The sequence below is a fragment of the Notolepis coatsorum genome (genome assembly GCF_963971535.1).
Source record: "Notolepis coatsorum genome assembly, chromosome: 12".
NCBI classification, from domain to species: Eukaryota; Metazoa; Chordata; class Actinopteri; order Aulopiformes; family Paralepididae; genus Notolepis; species Notolepis coatsorum.
The window spans coordinates 22226197-22252597 of NC_140176.1; the positions used below are offsets into that span (position 1 = coordinate 22226197).

At 45.5% G+C, this 26401-nt stretch overlaps 1 protein-coding gene across 1 annotated transcript in view; it reads right to left on the bottom strand.

Moving 5' to 3' along the window:
• lancl2 (LanC lantibiotic synthetase component C-like 2 (bacterial)) overlaps window positions 1-26401 on the bottom strand; it is a 131585-nt gene that overhangs the window by 32463 nt on the left and 72721 nt on the right. Inside the window, 2 exon segments of the mRNA XM_084326059.1 lie at window positions 3132-3339; window positions 15078-15195. Coding sequence (XP_084182185.1) covers window positions 3132-3339; window positions 15078-15195 — 326 coding nt within the window.

The following is a 26401-nucleotide window of genomic DNA, read 5'->3' on the forward strand; positions in this document are numbered from 1 at the left end:
CTAATAATTATTTTTTTTTTAAACGAGAATACTCGTGACGTGGCATTCAACGGTCGGGAGGTAAACCCGAGAAAAGCCGTGAGTGGCATTCAAAGTGTTAACAGGCAGGCAGAAAAGTGGACATTGTTTTACTTGAACTTGGGGACTGCATACTTTTCTTGCAAAGCTTAACTTTATACTTATAGCACATGCATGAGCCTGGTCTTTTTTGAAAGATAACATTCTGAAGTTACTAATGCAAAAAAGGAGAATCACCTTTAGTGCTAATGAAATAGAGTAACATAGATTTGAACTTGAGTTGAACATGAACTTGTGCGGCCAAGATTACAACAGAGAAAGTGGAAAATGGGAAGAGCTAAGAATGTACATTCTTAATCCCCATGGGAACCGGGGAATGGAGTGCAACAATATTCTTCCATCGGCGCTCTGCACACAGTGTTGTTTATTTTGACAGTGTGGTTTAGTTTCAGCAGCAGCTTCCGTGACTTTCTCTCTCCTCCTGACCTGCCAGATCAGAACCCTCTCCCTGTTCCCCAGACCCTCCTGATCTACACACTAAGCACTGCCTTTATCCAATCAAGGCAAGATCTGTGTCAATCGGTGCATCCTTGTCACTGGATAAGAGATCTCGTTTGGCCCCCGCCTGCTCACAACACAAGCTGTGAATGGCCTGTTAGCTATAGTCATATGAAGCCCAGGAGTCCTATGAAAACTCTGGAAACCATTGAAAATAACATTAAACTAAGGTAGAATAAATGACTAAAATCGGGTTAAATTTATTAACCTCTTACAGTACCACTCCTGCCAATTTTGCTTAAAACCCCTGTCGATTGCATACCCAAAGTAATTTGAAAAAATGTATAGCACATGCATGAGTCTGGCCTCTTTTGAAAGGAAACATTCTGAATTTTCTTATTTTAGAATCACTCTGAACTGCAATTTCTGTATAATAAAGTTATTATTACTGTAAAAGCGTTAAATGTTTGAACACACTGAAATAAACGTTTTTTCTACTTAGGCTGAATTATTTTGCAAACAGATGCCTCTTACAGGTTCCAGCTGAGAGGTATTAGCTGGAAAACACAATGGGGCCATATCCTGAAGTCGTATCTAGTACAGGTCCAAAGTTGATAATACCACCGAAAATTTGTGTTTTACACATGTTTTTCTAATGGTATGTATAGGTATGTGTATCCAAAATGGCCATTGGCACGTGCAGTAGATGTTGAACAAGTCTTGATCTTTGGCTACAAAAACTGTCAATCATTTTCACTGTCAGAGGTGATTGGTTTAGAAACTGACGCTCGTTGGCTGTTTGGTCTTATAACCCGGAATTGGAAGCACGCAATAGGCCAAGTAGGGTGTCAATCAAACGTCAGCCATCTTAGCTTTCAACCACCAGAGACACTAAAACAGCGGGACGCCGCCAAACAAGGGCAAATGCGCTGTGACTTGTGACGGCCCACGCTCGGGCCGTCGGAACGTTAACACTTTCAGTGCCAGCAGGGGGCGCACGATTTAGTGCTTGAATGCCCACCATCCACTTCAATGTTAGCGTTAATAACGCCTAATCTATGTTTTAAATTATGGCTATGTGTCTAACCCGCCCCGTCGCTTATCAATGACTCGTTTTCCAGTCAACATTGTCGAAGCGGATTGTTTTTTTATCGGTTCATTTTCGTTTTATAGCATTAATGAAAAGGCCTCGTTTTCAAGGAAAATAAAAAGATTCCATGATAAAAGACGTTTACTGGAATATTCTAGAATACACAAAAACGTTGTCATTTTTCGGCCTATTTATGAATGGTTTTCAAATAAACACTAGATTATCGATAGTATATGTGTACGTATGCATGCTGGGGCCGCAAGCTGAAAATCGATTATCTGAGGCTACGTTTAGACGAGCGTTTTGTGAACAGAAACCGCAAAAGTCATCTTGCGGTTTCACTTTTAATTTTACGTTTAGACAAGCGTTTTGGGGTGGAATTCTCCGTGCAGACGACGCTGTAACGACGAAGCCCCGCTGTCACACGATTGGCGCATATGTCACATGACGTGCTGTGAAGACCCGCCCTACTCTGCCTCTGATTCGCAGACTGTGGATGGGGAATGTGATTGGACCAAAGCAGAGTCACTCATAGACAGTGGGTCCACTCACGCCGCGGGACAGATTCTTGTGTATTTAACCCTTTCACTGCCACACGACAGCCGGTTGTGTGATAGTAAAGGGTTAACCTTCTGTCGTGTGGCAGTGAAAGGATTAAAAGTACTGCCAATGTAGCCTTCAGGTGATCTCCGTTCAGACATACTTGCTTTGTTTACGTCTCGGCTACTGGCGCATACCTGCTACCTGTGACGTAAGCAGTACGCGCGACCAGAGCCGTGACAACCCTTTCGTCATCGTTTTATCAGATTTATACGTTTTAACAGTTTAGACGAGAGCGCAAAGCTTTTGCGTTTCTAGGAATTCCACCCTGGAAGGTAGTCTCACTTTTTTGCGGTTTCACCCCGTAAAAACGCTGTTTCCGTATAAACGAAAGGCACATCCGAAATTTTTTTTTTGCGGATTCACCTGCTAGCGTTTCCGTCTAAACGGGGCCTGAGTCCCTCATCAGCGATCGCGCACACAGCCACACACACACATAAGGGGAAAAGCTTATATCTCCGTGAAAACAGGTCTGATTATCCTAAGACTGGTAAAATAAATTCCTTACCTGAGATCAGATGTTATCCAAAAAGATTATTCCAATTCCTGATCGCCATTCCAAATATCGATTGCTTTTATTGCATACCAACGGGAGACTCGGTTGATGAAATATGAATTCAGATTGCTAATAAAAAAATTAAACGCTAATAAACGTCGTGGGCATTCAGGCATCGGGCTGATAAAACGTGATATGACGTGATGGGCACTGAAAGTGTCAAGAGGTTAAAACGTGACTAAAAGTAGACAAAAATACACAAATTGAAGTTACTGACTAAAATCGGACTAAATTGATTAGAAATAGACTAAAATGTAAGTTCCACTGCCTACAATCTGACTTAAACTAAGGTCAAATAAGTCTTGAGTCCTGACTAGACCTTTCTCAACCCAGCCCCCCCCCCACCCCCCCCCACGCACAGCCACCTACTTGGTGAGACAGTCCTGGCTGTCTGCGGTGTTGCTCAGACGGTGGTGAACCACAGCCCCCACCGCCAGTGGCCCCGCGTCCCCGCACAGGAAGGTGACCCTGCGGCCGTTGAGGTTCCTCAGGGTCCTCTTCACGTAGTCCAGAGCCCTCTGCAGGTGGGAGGCCTCGTCGGACACGCGGTGCAGCTGGAGGTAGAGCAGGGCGATGCCTGTGCAGAGAGAGAAGAGGAGAGAATAACAATGAATAATGATTTGTATAGAACTTTTCATATAAAGAACTGCAGCCCAAAGTGATTTACAGCAGAAAACACAGTAAAACAGATATACAATGAACATAAAAAAAAAATTTATAAAAGCAATGCAGAACATTTGAAAAAGGGTGAAACAAAATAGATAAGAATTACAGGATAAAGAACAATAAAATAGCTTTCATTTACAATGCAATAATCACAGTGTGGATGTACAAAGAAATATGTTTTTAGCGTACTTTTGAAAATATTTAGTGAGCTAGCCTCCCTAATGTAATGTCCATAGGTAAGGTGTTCCATACCATTGGTGCGTAATTAGCAAAGGCTATTATTTTGGCTGTTGCTGGGAACCTTCAATAAACCAGTAGTAGATGAGTGTAGTGTTTTTGGGGGCACATAGTTGACAAGAGAATTGGCAATGTAGCTTGGTCCTGTTCTATTTAGGGCTTTGTATATATATATTAGAGCTGGGCCGTTAACGGCGTTAACGCGAGACTAGTATCGCACGATAATATAATTGACACCGTTAATCTTTTTCTCAACGTTGGGTCTGTATTGTCCTTAAATACTTGCCGTAGTTCACAGCTGTGGTACCCGGAAGTGATTGCACAAGTATGTACCGGAGCTGTAGTCAGAATAATGTGTTAAACTAAAGTAGTGGTCCGGTAATCATTGTTCTGTTCCGTTAGGGGCTCTGCTTGGCATCACTACTGCACTCCCTCGCGTACGTGCACGCGCACTGAATAAATTCCACAAATGTACCTTTAATACCAGTATTAGTCTGACCACACCCCTCATCAGCTTACCTTCATAAGCAGGTGTGTGGTCACCTGCTCTCCTCCTTCTCGCTTTCACCACAAGGAAGTGCCTCGGTAGTACCCCACTTGACGTGTTGTTAGTTGAAAAGAGTTGTGACTGGTTTACATTGTGCTTAATCTTTTCTTCTCTCACTTTCGTTGTACAAGAAAAGGTTTGGGTCATAATGTATTCCGCGGAGAGTAGACCCGCTAGACCTACTCTTCACCACCGGTTCTCCATTCCCGCCTCCGTTGTGCGCCTCGGTGCTGGGCTGTTGCCACTCTCGTGGTTGCCGACCCAGCCCGGGAGACTGCCGGTGGATAGTTTTCCTCACCGAAGAGCCGAGGGGTCGGTGCCGTCGCTCCGGCGATGGCCTGATCTCGACTCTGGTTCCTCTGGTTCTGGGGAATCGCCCGTTGGTGAACGGGGGGTTGTTCTGGAGCCGGAGGATTTGCGACGCAAACTTTTCGCGTCTGCTCGCTCGTGTCGCAAGATGGTGGCGTGCAGACGCGAACGGCCTGGGTTTGGGGAGCTGCTGGAGACCAGCGAAGATGCGTCCGGCTCGGGATTTCCGATGGAGACTGAGGACTTCATGGACGAGGCGGACGGATTTTTGTTTGATGGCCCCGTGGAGGAGAGTATCCCTCCTCAGGAGACCCCGGAGGGGGGGGAAATGGCTCCATGGGGCGCCCTGTTCGAGGATGTCGAGGAACCACCTTGGCCTCAGCGGCAGGATGCCCTATTGTCGGCCGCATCGGATTGTGGCTCCTTGACCAGTCGCAGCCTGCTGTATGTGAGGGATGCGGGGTCGGTGGAGGAAGGTTCGCAGGGGGAACTGCGGGCCTTGTTTCCCGAGCTCATGGCGGTAGCCGCTACCGCAAACGGTGTGCCGCTGCCGCTGCCATTGCCTGCACCTGTCCCTGATGACCTCTTAGGCCATCCCTGGCAGTGTCCCCCAGTGAGAGGGGTGGACGTTGTCTACCCATTTTTCCCATCAATGGGGGCCTATGTTCGTCGGGGTCAGGCGGTGGCCAACATCATGGGACTAACTCCTACCTACGTACCGGTTACGCGGGTAGCAGGGTTGGTCAAAGGTATGGGGGAGGGCGTGCCTCGGCTTGACAGTCCGATGGCCGCGCTCCTCTGTCCGGATATGGTGTGGGAGCCACTGTGCAAGCCGGTCCTCCAGGGGAAATCGGCTAGGCGATTGGCTTATTGGGGTGACCAGTCATTTATCGCTGGTACACAATCGCTGGCTGCGGCGTCTAACATCGCCCACCTGGCTAGATTTGTATCGGGGATAATGATGGGCGGCACGGATCTGACCGAGGTGAAATGCGATCAGATCACCCAGGCTGCGGGAGCTGTCCTGCATCTTTCCCAGGTGCTGGCCATAGCCATGGGGAAAGTGCGCGCCCTGGCCACCCTGGGCCAGCGTCACCTTTGGCTGGAGCAGGCCCGTGTGCCAGAGAAGAAGAGAGCTCCTCTTCTGACGGCCGCCCTCTCCGACGCTGGCCTGTTCGGGAAGGCCCTGCGGTTGATGACCTCAACGTGCAGAGAGATGGCAGAGGAGAGATCCATCCTCCAACCCCATTTTCCGCCTCCCGTCCTTGCCGGTGGAGGCAGAAGGCTTCCACGATGTCGAGCTGTCTCCGTCGCCGCTACCACTGCCTCCGCCGCCGCTGCTGGCCCTGCCAAGAGGGCCAGGGGACGAAACGGCGCTTCTGCCACTGCCGGCCCATCCCAGACCGGAGGAGACGGTAGGGAACGTCGTGTCCAGCAGACTGTAACCTACCGTCCCTCCGGGGCTCCCCGGGGTGGCAAGACTCGAGCGGCGCGAGGTGGCAGACGCCGTTAAGAGTGACTTTTTCCCCTCTGTGTCCCCTCCCCTACACCCTCCCCGGCCCCTCTGTGATTTTGTGCCTTACACATTATTTAATTAGTAATAATAAAGAAAGTTCCCCGACGGAGGGGGACTGTGTTTTGGCCGAACAAACTGTGTGTTTCTTCAAACAAATCATATGGTGGGGCTGTGTATATATGAATCTGCCCTTTTTTACGTTGTGGGGTGAGTTGTGTTGTGATTACAAGGTTAAGAAAGGTCTGCAACGTACACTCGGTAATAGGTTCTATTTAGCTTGATGCTCCACATGCAGCTAGAACTGGTGTTATTCCATTGCTTTGACTAAGTATATGTGTTTTCACAATGCTGTGTTGTTTAGTTGCAGTAATACTCATACGCACACATTTCACAGCCTAGCCGCTTACTCTCGTTCAGCGTGTTTTTCCTATGTATGACATAGGCAACGGGTATAGGATTCACGCACAGGCGACTTGTGTTTTGTTGTAAAACCTTTTACACTTTTTGTGGGTAGCGGGCATTGTATTAGCTTCGCTATGCTTTGTTTTCTACCGGAGGTTTTTCAAGATGGCTACGGTTGTTTTTCTGTGTGTAGGGATAAAGGGTGTGTTTCGGGAGGGGGTGTCGAATAAACCCCTCCTTCCCCACTTGATTGGTTTAGGGGATTTTTGATCTTTTCTGCTGAGCCAGTCAGGGCCAAGCCAGTGCTTGACAGGGGGGGGGGGGGTATTCTACCGACTCCTGTTACATGACAGGATCCGGTAGGTTTTCCCCGCCCGTTGTAGCGTTGTTGCTATGGCGACGCCTTCCATGAGCTGGTGTCTTAAAGATGTCGAGGTTGGGCGCAGGGCTCACAGGCCTGCTGCGCCCGGTTTATGTGTCAAACTTGAGTCTTTTGGTCACGTGTCTCACAGTTTACATATCTTTTTTCTTGACCGTGGTCTCATGTGGGAAGGTGTTTCTGGGAGGGTCTGGTCTTACACTCTGATTAAAAGGAGTGACTGGATTGAAATCATGTGAAAAACAAGGTTTTTTACTCCCAGCTGTGCAGATTGGGTCATACGGGTGATGCCTTGTCTTTATTTGTATAAAGAGTTGAATGTGTTTTGATGGATTGGAAATGAGGGTCCCTGATGGTAACAAGACTAAACGTCTTTCTCAGGTCTGCCTCCCCTTAACCTGTTGTGTGTATTGCCGTACTGGGTTGTACCCTTTTCTGCAGTCTGTTGGGTAATTTTTTCATTCATTCATTCATGGAGTTGATTGCATCTCGCCCCTCTTGTCGTTTCCCTGGGCGTCTTGGGGATTCAATATGGTGGTCTAAACGACCTGTTGTTGATGTGGGTATGTCCAAACGCACACATAGTGCTGGCTCAGGATGTGCTTTTGGGCCATTGGCTGACTAGCGCGCCTTGATTGCTTGGGTGAAACAGCGTTTTTATGGAGCAATTGGGATGGGGGTTTTTTCCTCTTCCGACACCCTGTGTGTTGTCGATGGGTTCCCGTTCATGTCAGGGGATGATGACGGAATGGGTCTGGACATATGGGGAAGGGTCTCACGCCCTAGGGGTGGGCCACCGGGCGCGGTTCATACCGACACGTCTGGGTGGCGCCTTCTTTTTTATGTTGGGATCAAACACGCATATCTGCCCCTTCTCCTGGGGTTGGCAGGTCGGCGTGATTAGGGCACGGGACTGGTTCTGGTCGCGCTGGTCCAGTCCAGTTGCACCCGTTGTCCGCTGGGGATGCAGATCTGCTGTTCTGGTACCCTGAGGGACTTGGGGTTTTTTCAGGGGGAAAAATGCTGGGTCGATCCGGGTGTCACAGGGTTGAGCGTTATGGGACCCTTGTTAGGTGCGTTGTATTCTGCACTGTCGTAATGGCTTACGGCCGTGCCGACCTGTACGCGTCCGATCTCGTCGGATCTCGGCCGCTGTGCGGGTTGGTCTTGGTTGGTACTTGGTTGGGTGACCTCCTGGGAATACCGAGTGCGGGGTGCTGGGGCTGGTCTTCCATTTTTACGCTCTTCTCTTGCGTTTGACGCTGAGGGGCCTGTTGGGGTGGTTTTAACCTCCTCGGGGGACCCTGTGCTCCCCGTATCACCGGGCCCGGTCCGGGGTGATGCTCGTTGACCCGTAGGCCCGGGATAGCCCTGTTGGAAACCAGAACGCGGGCTGCGGCGGTGCCGCAGTTGTGTTTTGGGGTTTCTTTCCTGGGGGTTATGGGACCAACCATTGCATGGGGTGATGCCTGGGTGGTTGGTTCTCTGGTGTGTTGCTGCAGTGTCAACTCCCGGTTCTCCGGTTGAGGGTGCCCCTGCACGTTCATGACGTCTGCCGATCGTATGGGCTTTTTCTGTGAGCAGCTGTCAGGGGTCGAGTGGTCTAAGGATCCCGCTTCTGACATGCTGTTTAAAGGCTTGGTTATGCGACAACGCCAGTTTACGCCCCTTCCGCCGGGGCGGCTGTTTTCAGCTGTCCTTTCTGGCGCCTGCCTCGTCCGCAGTTTCCAGGCTTGGGTTGACAGCCTGTTGCCTGGTCTTTTTCCCCGGTGCGCTGCCTGCTTCCTTGGTTAACTTTTGTGTGTTATGACCATACTGTCTGCCTGTTGCAGGGCCTGTGTTCCAGGCGGTGTGCTGTTGGGGAGGACAGGGCCCGCTCGCCTGAGGGGCCTTTGTCCGAATGCGCTGGCGATGTGGGGGGCGGGGTCACTAGGTGCCCGCCTGGTGGGGTCTTGATGCTGGCATCATGGACTTCTCTGGGCCCCCATTCCAGGGAGTCCAGTCCTTTTGGTGGGTCTGGGTCTTCCTTCGCGCTCCGCTGCTACGGCCTTGCCACGGGGTTGGGTTTGCCCTTGACCCCGTGATTCTGGGGGCAGTGACGAGGTTGTTTCCTACGTTCGTTCCCGGGTGGCATGCGGGTTGTGCGTGGGTGTAGTCGTGGGGTCAAGCCACGGTCTGCTCACCCTGTGCGTTGGGTTGCTTGAGTGCCTCTTCGCACGGTCGGGTCCGTCGCCCTCTCGTGAAGCCCCTAATAGGGGGGATGCCCTCCATTAGGGGGGGTCGGGGGGGCTCGGCCCTCCCTGTTCTGATGGTTGTGGGGGGCTGTCAGCGGGGTGTATTTGTCAGCCAGCGGCTCCGCTTGGCCTCCCTTTGTGCAGTAGTGATGCCAAGCAGAGCCCCTAACGGAACAGAACGTTAGGTTATGGCTATAACCAAGTTCTGTTAGTTAGGGGTGACGCTTGGCATCAGACGGCCGCTGCAGCCCTTGACCTCACCTTGTGGTGAAAGCTTGGGTAGGAGGAGAGCAGGTGACCACACACCTGCTTATGAAGGTAAGCTGATGAGGGGTGTGGTCAGACTAATACTGGTATTAAAGGTACATTTGTGGAATTTATTCAGTGCGCGTGCACGTACGCGAGGGAGTGCAGTAGTGATGCCAAGCGTCACCCCTAACTAACAGAACTTGGTTATAGCCATAACCTAACGTTATACAGGTGAGGTTAAGAAGTCCTCAGGATATAACACAATTCGGCGATGACGACGTCTGAATCTGCGCAATGCAAGAAAGAAGAAGTCCGTTGGGAGCTTTGTTTACATTATTAACGTTAGCAGTTAGCGAGTTAGCATGTTAGCTCACGTTGCTCGGCGGCACTTGGAAACATCTACAAGAGGAGGAAATCCACTTTACACACTAAAGGAAGGATCGACTGGACTATCGTGAGTGTTTACAACAGAAATGGCTTGGGTTATTGGAAATATTGGACCGTTTGATGACAATGTGGAGCAATATGAAATGAAAATGGGGGACCCTGATGTAAACAAGACAAACGTCTTTCTCTGGTCTGCATCCCCTTAACAATTGTGTGTATTGAGCCGTACTGTATTGTACCCATTCTGCAATCTGTTAAATAAAGTTTTCATTCATTCATTCATGGAACTGTTACACTGAGCTTGCACTGAATTTGTTGAGAAACCTGCTTCTGCAGCAGTCTGTGTGTGAGCAACCAGTCGGCAGCATTGTGAATTTAGAGATTCACTAAAAGACACATTGAGAGACATGTTTGTGTGTGGATTAAGAAATGAAGGTGCACAGAAGAAACTACTGACAGAGAGTGATTTGACACTGGAGAGAGCTGTCAATATCAGTGTAACAATGTTAATGGCATCAAAGGAAGGGCACAGAAAATTACGATAAATCTGGTTTTAAAAGAAACACTGGAAATTACAAAAAGAAGAGACATGTTCATGCTGTTGAACAAGGAGATAGAACAGCTAGTGACTCCTCAGATGAAGAGGAGAGGATAAATCTCCTCCTCTGGTCATTATTTGGGTAGAACACACATATTTTGAATGCCTTCGGCAGATTTAATTTTTTTGCGATTTTAATCTAGATTAATCTAGATTAATTCCAGGATTACAGGTAGATTAATCTAGATAAAAAAATGTAATCTATGCCCAGCTCTAATATATATATATATATATATATATATATCACCTAATTTAATTTATATATAAATATATATATTTATAACATGGCATATTATATGCCATGTTATAAATATATATATTTATATATAAATTAAATCAATTCTAAATGTTACCTAAATGTAAGCCAGTGCAGAGTAGCTAACACTGAACGAATGTTCTTTCCCCTCTTGGTTCTAGTTAATAGCCTATCTGCAGAGTTTTGAGTTAACTGAAGGCTCTCCATGGCTTTTTTCCGGGAGGCCAGTAAAGATCAAGGCTGCTTGAAATAAAGGCATGGATCCGTTTTTCAGCCATGTTTCTAAGATGCAAGAATTATGTTTTCGTCACCATGTTAACACATTAATTGCCAAGAACAAGTATACTCGTTATTGCCCGCCATGCGAATATCGCCAAAAACGAGTTAACTCGAGTTAACTCGTTTTTGGGATCGTTATTTCGTTTATTCGCTATATCTATTCATAATTCATGGCTGCAGCCTCTGCAGACCCTTCATACCCTGTCTGAGCTGGCAGACGGTCAACACCGCCCTCTACTGCCTTGCGGAGCTATTGCACTCCATTGAAAATGGTCTGGTGTGTTTTAGGAGGCGATCTGAGCCGGGCAGGCGGGGTTTAAATACTCAGGCGAGCCAGTTCTATACAACGATGGCATCGAACAGTAACTCCGCCCGCCCGTCATTGTGAAACGGTTGGTAGTGTGGTACGGACCTCCACGAGCATTATTTGGAATTGCGATCAGATATTTGGATTATCTCTTTTGCATTACATCAGATACAAGGTAAGAACATTATATATAAATTTGATCGTTGATCTGACAATTATTTCTACCACGATCACAGCTATCTGTGTGGACCGTGTATGGCTGTTTACCGTTGGCTGCGGTGGTGGGGGGGGGGGGGGGGGGGGGGGGGAGGCGAGCGCCCCGCTACGACGGTCATTTCATGTATGGACGAGGAGACATGCTAATGATAATCTAGCGTTGATTTCAGGATGATTAGATAGTCAGCCGAAAAATTACAACGTGATGACTGGATTACACTGGGCTGTCTTAAATACTTCGAAGCTTCGTTCGATGGGCATGGGATTCGAATATGAAAATTTAATTCGATTATTATTATTATTTAAAAAAAAAAGAAAAAATCAAATTATGATTACATTTTTTTTGCAAAATCAACTCTGCCTCTCTTTGTTAACTACAACAAGCAATGCTGTTTGTTATTTAAGATGAGGTCGGACTCGGCACTGACAGATTTGTGCTCATTGTGCTGCTTTTATAAAGCCTCAAATGACGGCTTACAATATTTCATGAAAGCAAAGTGTTTTGTTTGTCTAAGATTTAAAAAGGTTTAAACTTTACAGCACTGACAAAGTTGAACAAAGTGCTGTACAAGTCCCACAACATAAAAAAAAATTATAAATAAAAATAATTTTATAAAAAAAAAATTATTATTATTATTTTTTTTTATCTCGAAGCTTCGAATTAAAATCGAATCTTGGCCCCGAAGCTTCGAATTCCAAAAAAGAATTCGAAGGTCAGCCCTAGATTACAGTAAAATGCCTTTTCCTCGTCTTTTTCCTGGAATTACTGAAAAAGCACCCGATTCAAAACGGTATCAAACGGAAATGTACAGATGAAAAAACAATCTGTCTTGGGCATGTTGACTGGAAGCCACTCACTGAGACTCGACGGCGTTATTAGACCCATAGATATAATATAAGATATATTTTAAGCACTCGCAAATGTCGCAGTCTGAAACTATATCCATTGAATAAAGACCTGGCGATGAAGGGGGATCAGCGCCCCCTGCTGCTGGTGGTCAATGTGTTAATGTGGGACCTAAAGCTTAGATCAGAGTCTATGATAACACAGACTTAACCTCAGGTTTAATCCAAGGAGTACATTACCCCAGGGGAAGAGAAGAGAAGAAAATAAAACAAGGTAGGATTGGTAGTTCATAAAAAAACGTTATACAACACACACGCACAAATACCACATTCTCCATGGTGTTGGCCCTCTGTCCGTCAACATGTTTGTAATGTTCATCTATCAACATGATTGTAATGTTTTGTCTGTCAACATGTTTGTAATGTTCATCTATCAACATGTTTGTAATATTTTATAATATCTACATGTTAGTCCGTCAGCATGTGATTGGTTGTTGTATACTCAGTTGAATTAAACCTCAGGTTTAATCCAAGAAGTACATTTCCCCAGAGGAAGAGAAGAGAATAAAATAAGGTAAACATTTTTGTATTATATTATATTCAGTTGAATTAAAAGGGGCGCATAATTAAACACATACATTCACCGGAGGAATGCATTTACCCAACATAGCAACATTAGGTATGTGGGTATCTGTGAATCGTCAGTATACCATCCAGGCCTAATGCATTCTACTCTCTACTCCATAGCCTTAAGGTCTGGGAGCCCCTGGGGTGAGAGTGGGTAACTGTTGGACTAACATATTCCTTTTTAATGGAACTCTTTTGGTGAGGTGAGCACAGCAGGGGTAGATATTTAATGTTTTGAGCACACTTTGCTTGGGCGCTTTCCAGTGTTGTAGTCGAGTCACTAAATCTAGAGTCCGAGTTGAGTCTCGAGTCCCCAGTGTTCGAGTCCAAGTCCAAGTCAACAAAGAATAGCCCAAGTCGAGTCCCCATTAACCTAGTCCGAGTCCAAGTCATCAAGGTTGAGTCACCTCCACTTGGGCAGTCAAAGAGCTGACATACAAATAAAGAAAGGTCTACACTAAACATAAATGACACAGCAGTCACCATTTCAATGGGAGTTTATTTACTTCGTGACACAATAGGCAAACAAATGCACTAGCCATCAATATATTATGCCAAATGATTAGAGCCTATTACAAAAATATAAAAAATTAAATAACTGTATTTATCAATTAACAAGTCTGAGTCCAAATGCAGTCAATGCTCGAGTCCAAGTCATCAGTGCTTAAGTCCAAGTCGAGCCACGAGTCCTGCAAATCAGTCCAGGACTCGAGTACTACAACACTGGCGCTTTCAGACGTGTACTGTATCCATTTTTTACAACATTTTGTGGCAATACGGCTGACCTTCGAATTTTTTTTTGGAATTCGAAGCTTCGGGGCCGAGATTCAATTTTAATTCGAAGCTTCGAGATTAAACAAAAAGAAAAAAAATGTATAAATATTTTTTTGTTGTTGTTCTTGTTGTTGTTATTGTTGTGGGACTTGTACAGCACTTTGTTCAACTTTGTCAGTGCTGTAAAGTTTAAACCTTTTTAAATCTTAGACAAACAAAACACTTTGCTTTCATGAAATATTGTAAGCCGTCATTTGAGGCTTTATAAAAGCAGCACAATGAACACAAATCTGTCAGTGCCGAGTCCGACCTCATCTTAAATAACAAACAACATTGCTTGTTGTAGTTAACAAAGAGAGGCAGAGTTGATTAAAAAAAAAAAAAAAAAAAAAGACATTACAAAATCGAATTTTATTTTCATATTCGAATCCCATGCCCATCGAACGAAGCTTCGAAGCTTCGAAGTATTTAAGACAGCCCTATAGACAGCAATAGTGTTTCACCAGCCACATGAGAAATCACCCAGACAGGGCAGGTCAGGCTCATGTCGGCAATGTTACTTTTAATATATAATGCAGTTTGAAATGTTTCATAATATAAATGTAGTTAACATTTCATAAGCCTGTCTTATTTTTAACCCACCCAGTGACATCCAAGAAGAAATGTGGAGTATGGGGGAAAAGAAGAGAACTAGACGTGGCATGTCTTCACACTGCGACACACCGCCAGGGCTGGACAGATGCATCAGTCAGCTGAGATTATCGGCTGATATTGGTCCTTTACCAATATATTATGGTCAGCAAAAGTGCCATGATATACTGTAAGGGTGTTCTATGTATTTGTTTTAACAAGCCACGCCTTGACATGATTATACTGTATAGGAAGGACACTGTTCTAATTTGACAGATATTTGTGTGTGAGGAAAATATTAAAAAGGTTACAGCAATAATGTTTTGCAAAAAAAAAACAATAATGTTGTCACTTTGTGAAAGTCAGTGAAGTTAATCATTTCTAAAAGGTATACATTTCATAACTGAATACAAACTTAACACTGTTTGAAGTTAGAAAGCTTCCTGAAAAGTTACTATTTCACTGCTGTCGTTTACAAAGACAGGACCGGCAATTTTGTTCAAACATATTCTAGGCTTATGTTTGGTTCACACAGTGCCTAAAGATTATTTTGTTTTCATTCATAATAACTAAGATATCTCTAAGAATAATTCTAAGAATGATAGAAAATGTCTTTTGCAAACTCTGCAAACAAATCCCCCTCCTCTGAAACTGCATAGTGCACCTCTAACAAAAAATAAATAAAAGATCAGGGATATTTACAAAGATTACATCAAATAAAGAAATCACAGCTTTAAGTTTCCAATGTCTTTAAGATAAGGTAGACATTATAGGCCACTGTACGGACCAGTGGCCATAGAGAAGGAGGCTTTCGATGAAGCAATAGGGAATGACGTTCAGCCAGTAAACCACTGACCTGTCCAACCAGTGTAAGTGGAGAAATCGTGGGGGTCTGCAGTCTTCAGCCCCTCCTCCATCTGCTGGAGGAGATCTTTGATCTTATTCTGGACCTTCTTCTGGAAGGCCTCACTTATCTGAGGATGAGAGAGATGAGAGATGAGAGAAAGAAACTGTGGAATAACTGTATCACGCCCCTCCCCACACACTAGTCTCTGCCTACCCTCCCCCATCCACCCACCTATCTTCATCTCACCCCCCCCCCCCCCTCACCCGATACCAGCCCCCCCATCTCCCTCTCCTAACTAGAACCCCCCCTCCCCTCCTGGATCCCCCTCCAATCCTGAACCTAGCCAGCCTACCCAGAGTTCCCCACTCTCACCCTATAAAGAGCCACGCCTGAGTGGACTCTGGAGGTCAGCTGGGACACACCAGCTGGTGCCCCGGTTTGGGTCATCCAGGCCATATTATTACTCTGATGAATAAACCATTGTTTATCAAGTCTACCTTCGACTACCTACAATCATTGATCAGGGTGATTTCCCTCACAAGACTAAAAAACAGCACAGTGAGGAAAACTGCAGGATCAGTCAGACAACACAATAGGGGTGGGAATCACCAGATACAATATTATTACGATACTATATTGGAATATATTGCGATTTATTACCTTTTTTTAACTGCTAATTATGTCCCCAACTTTGTCAACATCTGCAATAAAAAATATACTTTACATCATCTAATAAGATAAAGACTTTCACCTCATTCCAATCATTTTTATTGTAGCAACATTGGATTGTCAAAAGAAAAAGTTTAAAATAGTTTTTCTTTTAAATATCAATACTTGGCATCAGTGTTTCGATATAATATTGCAGCCAGCTCTCGCTTAAAATATGTAAATAAAGTACTAATCGACCACAGGAAAAAGGTACACATTGTACATTATGTTATAGCCATAAGTAATATATTGACGTGTTTACAGAAATGTACAATGTTTACGCATTACAACTAAGTACATATATAAACATATTCAAAATGTTTACTTTGAACTTTTAACCCTTTGAGTAAACGTTTGAGCTCCCCTGCTGTGGAATGAACCCAGGGCACTGGCATGGGAGGCACGTGCCTTTACCTGAAGACTACCAAGACACCCCTTTCTGATAGCCTCGCCCAAACCCTAACCACACTGTTACTAACCATAACCATTGAAATCTAAACATAACCCTAACTCTTAATCATAATCAAAACATCCCGCTTTAAAAACAGCGTCTTCCCCACTGCCATACGGACACTGAACTCCCTGTAGCAACCCCCCCCCCCCCCTACCTCTGTTGCTATGGACATGGACATAAACTGTGATATTGTGGTCTTTGTAATTATGTATCTATGTATTTAACTGCATGTAGTATGTATCTTGTATTGTAAGTGATGTTATATGTTCTATGTTGGAACAATGCTGTAACTGCACTGAAAACAAATTCCACCAGCCTGGCTGGGTGGTCATTAAAGAATCTAATCTAATGTAACAATTAAAACGTTAAACACTGAAAACAAATTCCACCAGCCTGGCTGGGTGGTCATTAAAGAATCTAATCTAATGTAACAATTAAAACGTTAAAATTAACCATTATCATAATATTGCTGGGTTTGTATCAGAGTTGAGACCACAATCATTGTCGGTTCGACTCCTTGCAGTGTTCGTTTTGGACCTTTGCTGGTACGAAACGCAAATGTATTAGCACTTTCATAATATTACTTATGGCTATAATGTACATTATGTACCTTATTTCCTGTGGACGATTAGTACTTTATTTACGTTTTCTGACGAGACCGTGTTGAATATTGACACGCTAAATATTGCGATACATCACTGTATTGATTTTTTTTCTCCCACCCCTGCAGTACAATGAAAAACAAGGCAAACGACTTCCACATGGTTATAAAGAGAGTTGAGACCATGACATACAGGAGGTGCCGCAGTGTAGGGGAGGAACTTTAGCACGGTCCACTGTTACCACCAGACAAGACCATGAACCTGTTCCCACCTTCAAACACTGCACAGCAGTTCACACAGTTCCCCCCGTTATCAAACACACACACCCCTGAATCAAGACAGCTTTAACCTTCTCATGCACCTCGCAGCCTCTCCTGGAGCCCCCCCCCCCCCCCCCCCCCCCCACCCCCATCTAAGAGACCAAACCTGGCTACCTCAGAAAAAAAAAAAAAAAAAAAAAATGATAATAAAATAAAATAAATAAATAAAAACACTGCGACTGGCAAGCTCGGCCCGTTCACTAATACTGCAAAATCCAGGCTGCCGCATTCCCCGTTCTGCTCCACTGGTTCGGAACGACAGCATGGAAGAGGGCCAGCACAGCGCAGCACACTGCCGTACAGTAAGATAGACAAGACAAGAGAGCTGGAGCTACACATCACACACAGAGAGACCGACTGCATCTCCTCCGATTCACCACATGCAAGTGACGGTCGCTGCCTGCGCCTTAGGCTATATACACTATACAGAAGACAGAGGGAGACACCAAAACTATCCTGTCTGCATCGAATGCTACGCTCACACTGCCTTGGTGCTCAGTTCTGATTTATTGCTCAGATCCAATTTATTTTTGTTTGATTGTCTGATTTAGCACATATGAAAACTAAGTACTAAGGCTCAAATCAGAATTTAAAAGATCAGATTCCATGCGATTTGTGAAAACAGTTGCATAATGAGCAAAAACTAAATTGGCCTTGACAAACAGCGTTGGGTCACTTTTATCTGCAGTCTGAACATAGGTTAAGGTGGTTTTTATGGGAAAACCTAGAAAGACCAGGACAAACATTTTCCCCCACTTATTTCTGGCAAGTTCCATCGGTGCCGTTTACTTTTCATGACGTGAGTAAAGGAGTAAAAAATAAATAAAAAGTTCTAATTTGTTTGCTTTTCTTCAACACCTCACATTATATCACAGCATGATTTTTGCTGATTGGTCATTTAACACCTTTCACATCTGTCACTCACATCTATTCAAGCATTTACAACTAGTTTCTACCGAACTACACCCCCATAATAATTAATAGGGGTGTACTTTGGTAGAAAATAGTTCCTACATGAAACTGCTCACAACAAGGTCTGTGTATTATCCTGAGTAACCGGGTCATGATTTCTGGAAAGAAATATTACTTTTGAGTTTTTTTATTGAGCGCCACAAGCAGAGTGCCTTTCAGCTCCATTGTACTGGAGTGACGGCAGATATCTCTCTACAGAAGATATCTCCAAAACTAGGTGAATCATGACAAAACTATCTGAATGGATAGATAGCACTGTAATGGGGATATTATGGGGGTTTGTTTCGTTTTTATTTTGGGTGAACTGCCCCTTTAACTGCCTAAAGTGTATGTATTTTCCTGTAGTCTACACGACCCTGATAAATGTATTTTATGAAACATATTTCAGTAATTTAGTCAAGCTCCCAAAACAAGAGCACTTTGCATAATCAAAGTGACATAAAATCAAATCCTTAGTCATTATTCTAACACAGCCTCCTAGGTTACTATCCAGTATAGAGCCTATAGTGGACAGATGAGTTGCCATTGCCTCATAGGTTACTATCCAGGTTACTACCCAGTATACAGCCTATACTGAAGTTGACAGATGATTTGAAGGGCAGAGTGCACTGCTGTGAAGGAAGGGTGCATTACATTTATAACACAAGACATGCGGCACATCTTGTTTCCATGATTGTGGGAAGACAAAATCGTAATTGAAATTTAAATAATTATTCGAGCAGCCCTATTTATAATTGACTGAACTCATTTCAGCACACAGCACAAACGGTTTACAGGGATATGCTAGTAGTAGTCATCAACACGACTGAGAGAATGACAATTCTCTAGGGCTCTGTGCTTCGTGCCGTTTGTCGGACTATGCTCAAATCAACTCGATATGGATCTAATTAGTGGATCGCATATTTTTGTCAAGAAAGCAGAATGAGGCTAACCCTATCTGCCTCTTGGGACATTTCAATCGGGCTACCAACTTGAAGACATGGAAGACATTTGGGATTATCGAAGCTTTTGGATTGCAATAAGAAGATTTTGGATCCGTTTAAGCGCACAGGACCTACCAAAATGAACTGACTAAGACACTTGGACTAACGCATTCAGTCATTTTGGACGGAGTTGTAAAAACTCACTCCACTCAAAATCAATAGTTAAAATTCACTCTACTAAAAATCAAACACCAGGATGTTGCTGTCTCGCCCTCCCAACCCCCACCTAGCTGCAACTGTTGCTAGAGCCCCCCCCCCCCTGCTGCAACTGTGGACTAGGGACAAAGCTGCCAAACAGGAAGTTGAGTCATGTCTCAGAAATGCTTTAATGTATCAAAATCACATTTGGCAGACTGTTTAGGCACCTGTCACCAAGTGGCATGTTGACAACTCGTGCACTCTAGCGCCACCAACGTGTCAAAGCTATGCCTGTAACCTGTATGTATGTAACCTGTATGTCCAATTTTAAAGATTCTTGTAGCAATGGACAGTAATAAGACAAGTTTATTTTTGAAGGACTTTCTTAGCCCATATGTCACATTCAAAGGTCTGACAACCAAATAACTGGAGCTGGCTGTTGTGAAGCCAGCCCGTTCAGTGTGTGATTTAAGCACAGGTCCCGGCAGGTAATAAACAATACGTTTTTCCAAAAGGTAAATTATATTTATTAAACCATAAGGGGAATGAAACCCACAATGATATTTAATACAGGGGAAAAGGGTAGGGGAGAACAAACAGGTATATATAATGAGACAAACACTAAACACACACAAAGTATCAATAGTGTCACAAGCAGTGATGCCAGTAACGCGTTACTAAGTAACGCGTTATTGTAATCTGATTACTTTTCCCCGAAAATAGTAATCTAACGTGTTAATCTTTAAAAGCCAGTAATCTGATTGCAGTTACTTGTCCAAGTGGCTGTGCGTTACTATTTCGTTACTATCTCATCATAAATTCATAATGCAGGCGGAATGCAGTATTTTATTTAGTTTTCGACAGTCAAAAATACATTTTGAGCTGTTTTTCTTATTTGAGCGCCCTCCAACCTAACCTCCAACCTAACAAGGCCACTGGCCATGACAACATCCCCTCCAAATTCCTCAGAGACGCAGCAGCCGCCATCACCCCAGTCATCACACACATAATAAACCTCTCTATAAAACAGGGGCACGTCCCCAAGGACTTCAAAATTGCGAGAGTGACCCCTCTGCACAAAAAGGGCAGCAAATTAGACCCAGGCAACTACCGCCCTGTTTCTATTGTTACCTCCATCTCGAAAGTCATGGAGAAAATAGTCTACGAACAGGTCGAAAAGTACCTGGCGGAAAAAAATCTAATCTACGAATTCCAATCTGGCTTCAGAACGTCCCACTCCACTGACACATGCCTCCTCTATTTGAACGACCACATCAAACTTGATTAAGGGGCGTGTTTAAAGCGGCCATTTTGTTTTCTTAAGTGACCCATTAAAAGCTGCTTCCTGCTTAAAGACAGCACTTGTGTACTGAGTGTGATCTCAGAGCCCTGTCACTGCTTAAAAGCAGAACCTCAGCCTCTCCTGGAATCACTCTGTACTACATTCTGTTGTGGAAGGACAGCTCATTCACTGAGAGACTTACACTGCATCAGGGTAAGACATTTTAAGTAATTTAGTAATATCTTTAAACTGAGACTTGATTGCTGACCTGACCAGCTGACTTGATTAAGGGGCGTGTTTAAAGCAGCCATTTTGTTTTCTTAAGTGACCCATTAAGGGCCAGGTGTTAGACAGCACTAATTAGTGATAGGGATTTAAAGGCCTGCAGGCTTAGCGTCAGCGAAGCGTCGAGAAACGAAGAGGGACAAAGAGGAGTTTTCCTGGAGTTATCTGCCGAGGGATCCACCGATCCACCTAGCGCTAAGTACATCCTAATCCTACCTTTCACTCCACTCTGCTATTCCTCTACTTCCTCCCTGCCACTCTTGACACCACAATGTGTCTCATATCCACAATCTGCTCTTCCAGAACAGATTCAACCCACCCACGGCAGTTTGCTAGCAACCCGGCTAATCTCTCCTACCCTCCTACAGCCACTAATACACCTGTCACAGTACGGGGAGGCTTATGGAATTGTCAATCAGCAGTCAAGAAAGCTGACTTCATTACTGCCTACGCCCATAGTCAAAATCTGCAGCTCCTGGCTCTAACTGAGACCTGGATAACCCCCAATAACTCATCAACACCTGCAGCATTATCTACAAACTATAACTTCACTCACACACCTCGACCTTCCAGACGGGGTGGAGGCACTGGCCTCATGACATCTCCTTCATGGACTACAAACTTAACACCCCTCCCAGCACTGTCACTCTCCTCTTTTGAATATCATGCAGTATCTGTCTCTAATCCTTTCAATCTCACCATTGTTACACTCTACCGCCCTCCAGGTCCGCTCGATCACTTCACAGATGAGCTGGACATGCTTCTAAGCTCCTTACTGGAAGATGGTACCCCTCTCCTTCTATTGGGCGACTTCAACCTGCCTGACTCATCTCAGTCAGTCATAGTAGTCTCCCTCCTACAATCATTTGACCTGACTCCCACTGCCATGCCTCCCACCCACAAAGCAGGCAACTCCTTGGATCTCATATTTTCCCGTAACTCCAGCATCATTAACACCACGGTAACTCCCCTACATGTATCTGACCATTCCTTCATATCCTTCTCACTAACTCTCATGCTTAACCGAAAGGTCTTCACCCCAACTCAAACCGTCTCACTCAGACGCAACCTGGCCTCCCTATCCCCCTCCACCCTCTCCTCTGACATACTGTCCGCTCTACCTTTGAGTGACACCTTCTCTGCTCTCTCCACAGAGATGGCAACCTCCACCCTCCTCTCAGCCCTTGCAACCTCCTTCGACAAGCTCTGTCCCCTCGTTGAGAAACCTGCCCGCCGTTCCCCACCCAGTCCATGGCTGACAGATCCAGTGAGAGAACAAAGACAGGTCCTGAGAGCAGCTGAAAGGAAGTATAGAAAGTCACGCCTCACTGCTGACATCGACACATATCACAACCTCTTGTTAACATTCTCCAAAACCATTACTAATGCCAAAGCTTCTTTCTTTCACCATAGGATCGAGGCCTCTGCCAAGAATCTTCGCAAACTGCATGCTACCATGTCCTCCCTCCTCACTCCCCCCCCCCACCCCCCCCTCCATCATCTTTCTCTGCCGAAGACTTTGCGATCTTCTTTGAGGAAAAAGTGGAGAACATCCGCAGCTCCTTCTCCCAACCCCCACCCATTCCAAATGCTGAATCGAGAACCTCATCCTTCACTCTGTCATCTTTCTCTCCCATTACAGAAGCCGAGACCCTGACACTGGTAACGTCGAACCGTCCGACTACATGCCAGCTGGACCGGCTACCTTCCCCACTCCTCCAGACCATAGCACCAGACATCCTCCCATTCCTAACTGCAACCATCAACTCCTCACTCAACTCGGGGGTGGTCCCCACCTCCCTAAAACAAGCCAGAGTCACGCCCCTCATAAAAAAAACATCCCTGAACCCTACCGTCATAGGCAACTACCGTCCTGTCTCTCTTCTCTCCTTCCTTTCTAAAACACTTGAACGTGCTGTATCCAACCAACTTACTGCTTATCTCTTACAGAATGACCTCCTAGACCCTAATCAGTCAGGCTTCAGAACTGGTCACTCCACAGAGACAGCCCTCATTGCGGTCACAGAGGCACTTCACTTAGCAAAAGCGAAAGGCCTCTCCTCTGTCCTGATTCTCCTAGATCTATCTGCAGCCTTCGACACAGTCAACCACCAGATCCTCCTCGCGGCCCTCACAGGAATGGGAGTGGCTGGCTCTGCGCTGACATGGTTGTCATCATACCTCAATGACCGCTCCTACCAAGTGTCATGGAGAGGGACCCTGTCGGCCACCCGCCCCCTGCGGACGGGTGTCCCCCAGGGCTCGGTTTTAGGACCCCTTCTCTTCTCCCTCTACACTAAATCACTGGGTAACATTATCACGTCTCATGGCTTCTCCTACCACTGTTATGCCGACGATACTCAACTCTTCCTCTCCTTCCCTCCCTCAGATATCCATGTCTCTGAGCGGATCTCGGCCTGTCTGTCCGACATCTCCGCCTGGATGACGACCAACCACCTCAAACTGAACCTAAGCAAAACAGAATTGCTCCACCTGCCGGCCAAATCCTCCCCCCTGACCGACCTTTCCATCACAGTCGAGAATGCAGCTGTGACCGCGTCCCCGACCGCCAAGAACCTTGGTGTTGTCCTCGACGACCAGTTGAACTTCTCTGCTCACATCGCAGCGACAACCAGAACCTGCCGATTCCTCCTGAGCAACGTCAGAAGGATCCGCCCCTTCCTGACAAAAGAATCCACCCAACTCCTCGTCCAATCAACAGTCATCTCCCGCCTCGACTACTGCAACGCACTGCTCGCTGGCCTCCCGGCCACTGCCACTAAGCCTCTTCAACTCATTCAGAACGCAGCGGCCCGCCTGATCTCAAACCTACCGAAATCGGCCCATGTCACCCCACTTCTTAGGGACCTGCACTGGCTCCCCATTGCTGCACGAATCCGCTTCAAGGCCCTCGACCTAGCATACCGTGCGGCAAAGGGAACTGCTCCCGCCTACCTCCGGTCAATGGTCTCTAACTACACACCCTCAAGACCCCTACGCTCTGGCCGCCTCAGACCTACTCCTATCCAAGCTCCGGGAGGGTCATCAAAGAGAAGTCGCCTATTCTCAGTCCTTGCCCCACAATGGTGGAATGAACTACCCACCCCAGTTAGGACAGCCGAAACACGTCCAATCTTTCGCCGTCGACTAAAGACGCACTTCTTCAACCATTATCTGAATAAAAAAAAAAAAAAAAAAAATTATCTAACCCTAACTAACCATACTGTCATGCACTTGTCCTAATAAACTAACCTACACTGTAGCACTCAACACTTTGACGAACATTGTTACTCAGCTGATAGAGTTGTGCCCTTCCTGATGGCTTGTCGTACAGAACTTGTAAGTCGCTTTGGATAAAAGCGTCAGCTAAATGACTAAATGTAAATGTAAATGTAAACAAGAGGTGGATGCGGGCAAATACTGCGGCATGGTCATGCTGGACCTACAAAAGGCCTTCGACACTGTCAATCACTCCATTCTAATGGACAAGCTAAAAGCAATTGGTTTTGATAGCTTATCAGTGAGCTGGATGCAATCCTACCTGGAGGGGAGAGAACAGATGGTAGAGGTAAACGGTACTCTATCCCCCCCCCTCACAGTGAGCTGTGGTGTTCCACAAGGAAGCATACTAGGACCGCTACTCTTCCTAATTTATGCAAATGACATGTCGTCAACCTGTGACTGCAACTTGTTCCTGTTTGCGGACGACTCAGCCCTGCTGGTCTCTGACAAGAACAAGTTGCAGGTTGAAAAAACCCTCAGCACGGAACTAGGCAAAATCTGCATATGGCTCGCTGATAACAAACTATCATTACACATGGGCAAAACAGAGTCCATTCTCTTCGGTTCAAATAACAAACTCAGCAAGACCGACGGCTTCTCAGTCACAGTGGGTGACAATATTGTCACAAGGAAAGACGAAATTACCTACCTGGGTTCCATCCTAGAGGCAAATCTTTCCTGTGACAAAATGGCATCCAATGTAATAAAAAAAGTCAACCAATGAACTAGATTCTTGTACCGGATCTCCTCTCTGGTAAACAAGAATACCCTGAAGACTCTGGCAGGAGCACTCATTCAAGGGTACTATGACTATGCGTGCACCTCATGGTACCAAAGCACCTCAAAGGCGCTTAAAACAAAATTACAAACATCACAAAACAAACTGGTCAGACTACTACTCGACCTGAACCCCAGAACCCACCTCACCCCTGCCCACTTTGACAACCTAGGATGGCTTAGAGTAGACGACAGAGTACAGCAACTTGCAATGGGCCTGGTCTACAAGATACACTATACGACCGGGGTGCCCATGTACATGTCAAAATACTTCCCAAAGGTCAGTGAATACCACAACCACTACACCAGAGGAAGCTCAACAAATCATGTTAAACCCAGATTCGGCTCAAACAAGGGACTAAACACGTTTCGCAATTATGCCACAACAATGTGGAACGCCCTACCCAAAGCTGTAAAGGAATGTGAATCCCTGCCCACATTCAAAACCGCTCTTAAAGAGCACCTACGGGAGGCTGCAATTCGAAACTGGCCACCGTAAATGCCCAAAACCCCCACCACCTCCTAATAGACAGTCTCCTCCCCACCGCATGTATATATTCCCTCCCCGCCGTATGTATATTTCCCTCCCACCCACCCACCCCCTCCTAATTTACAGTCCCCTCCCCATCATATGTATATACTCTGTCAGGATCTAGGGGTAACAGTACTGTATATTTGAATACCGCTTATGTCACAAATGTATCAGTACTAAATACCTATATGTCCCTATGCCATAAATGTCATGTATGTTGTGTATGTCATAAATGTCTATATGAATTGAAAATGGGGGACCCTGATGGAAACAAGACAAACGTCTTTCTCAGGTCTGCATCCCCTTAACAATTGTATGTATTGAGCCGTACTGTATTGTACCCATTCTGCAATCTGTTAAATAAAGTTTTCATTCATTCATTCATTGGGAGTGACGTCGTGTGGCAGTGAAAGGGTTACACAAGAATGTGTCCCGCGGCGTGACTGGACCCTCTGTCTGTGAGTGACTCTGCTTTGGTCCAATCACATTCCCCATCCACAGTCTGCGAATCAGAGGCAGAGTAGGGCGTGTCTTCACAGCATGTCATGTGACATATGCGCCAATCGTGTGACAGCAGGGCTCCGTCGTTACAGCCTCGTCTGCACAGAGAATTCCACCCCAAAACGCTTGTCTAAACGCAAAATTAAAAGTGAAACCGCAAGACGACTTTTGCGGTTTCTGTTCAGACTTCCATCCCAAAACGCTCGTCTAAACGTAGCCTCAGTCACTACTTCACGTTTGTGTCAGCTAAGCCGGGTGAAAAAAACATTCATATGCGGAGGAAACAAAATACTGTCTACCGCTAAAAACAGCACATCCAATTGCATTGAAAGCATCTGGAATCACAACACTAGCCGACGCTTCGACTAGGTACAGGAGGACTCGGAGGTCCAACAGCAAAAGAGAGAGATTGTTTCTTTCCCTTTTGATTAATGTATATTTGATGGTGGCAGAGCAAAAGCTCTTATTTGCCAGATTTACAGTTAATTTACATGTTA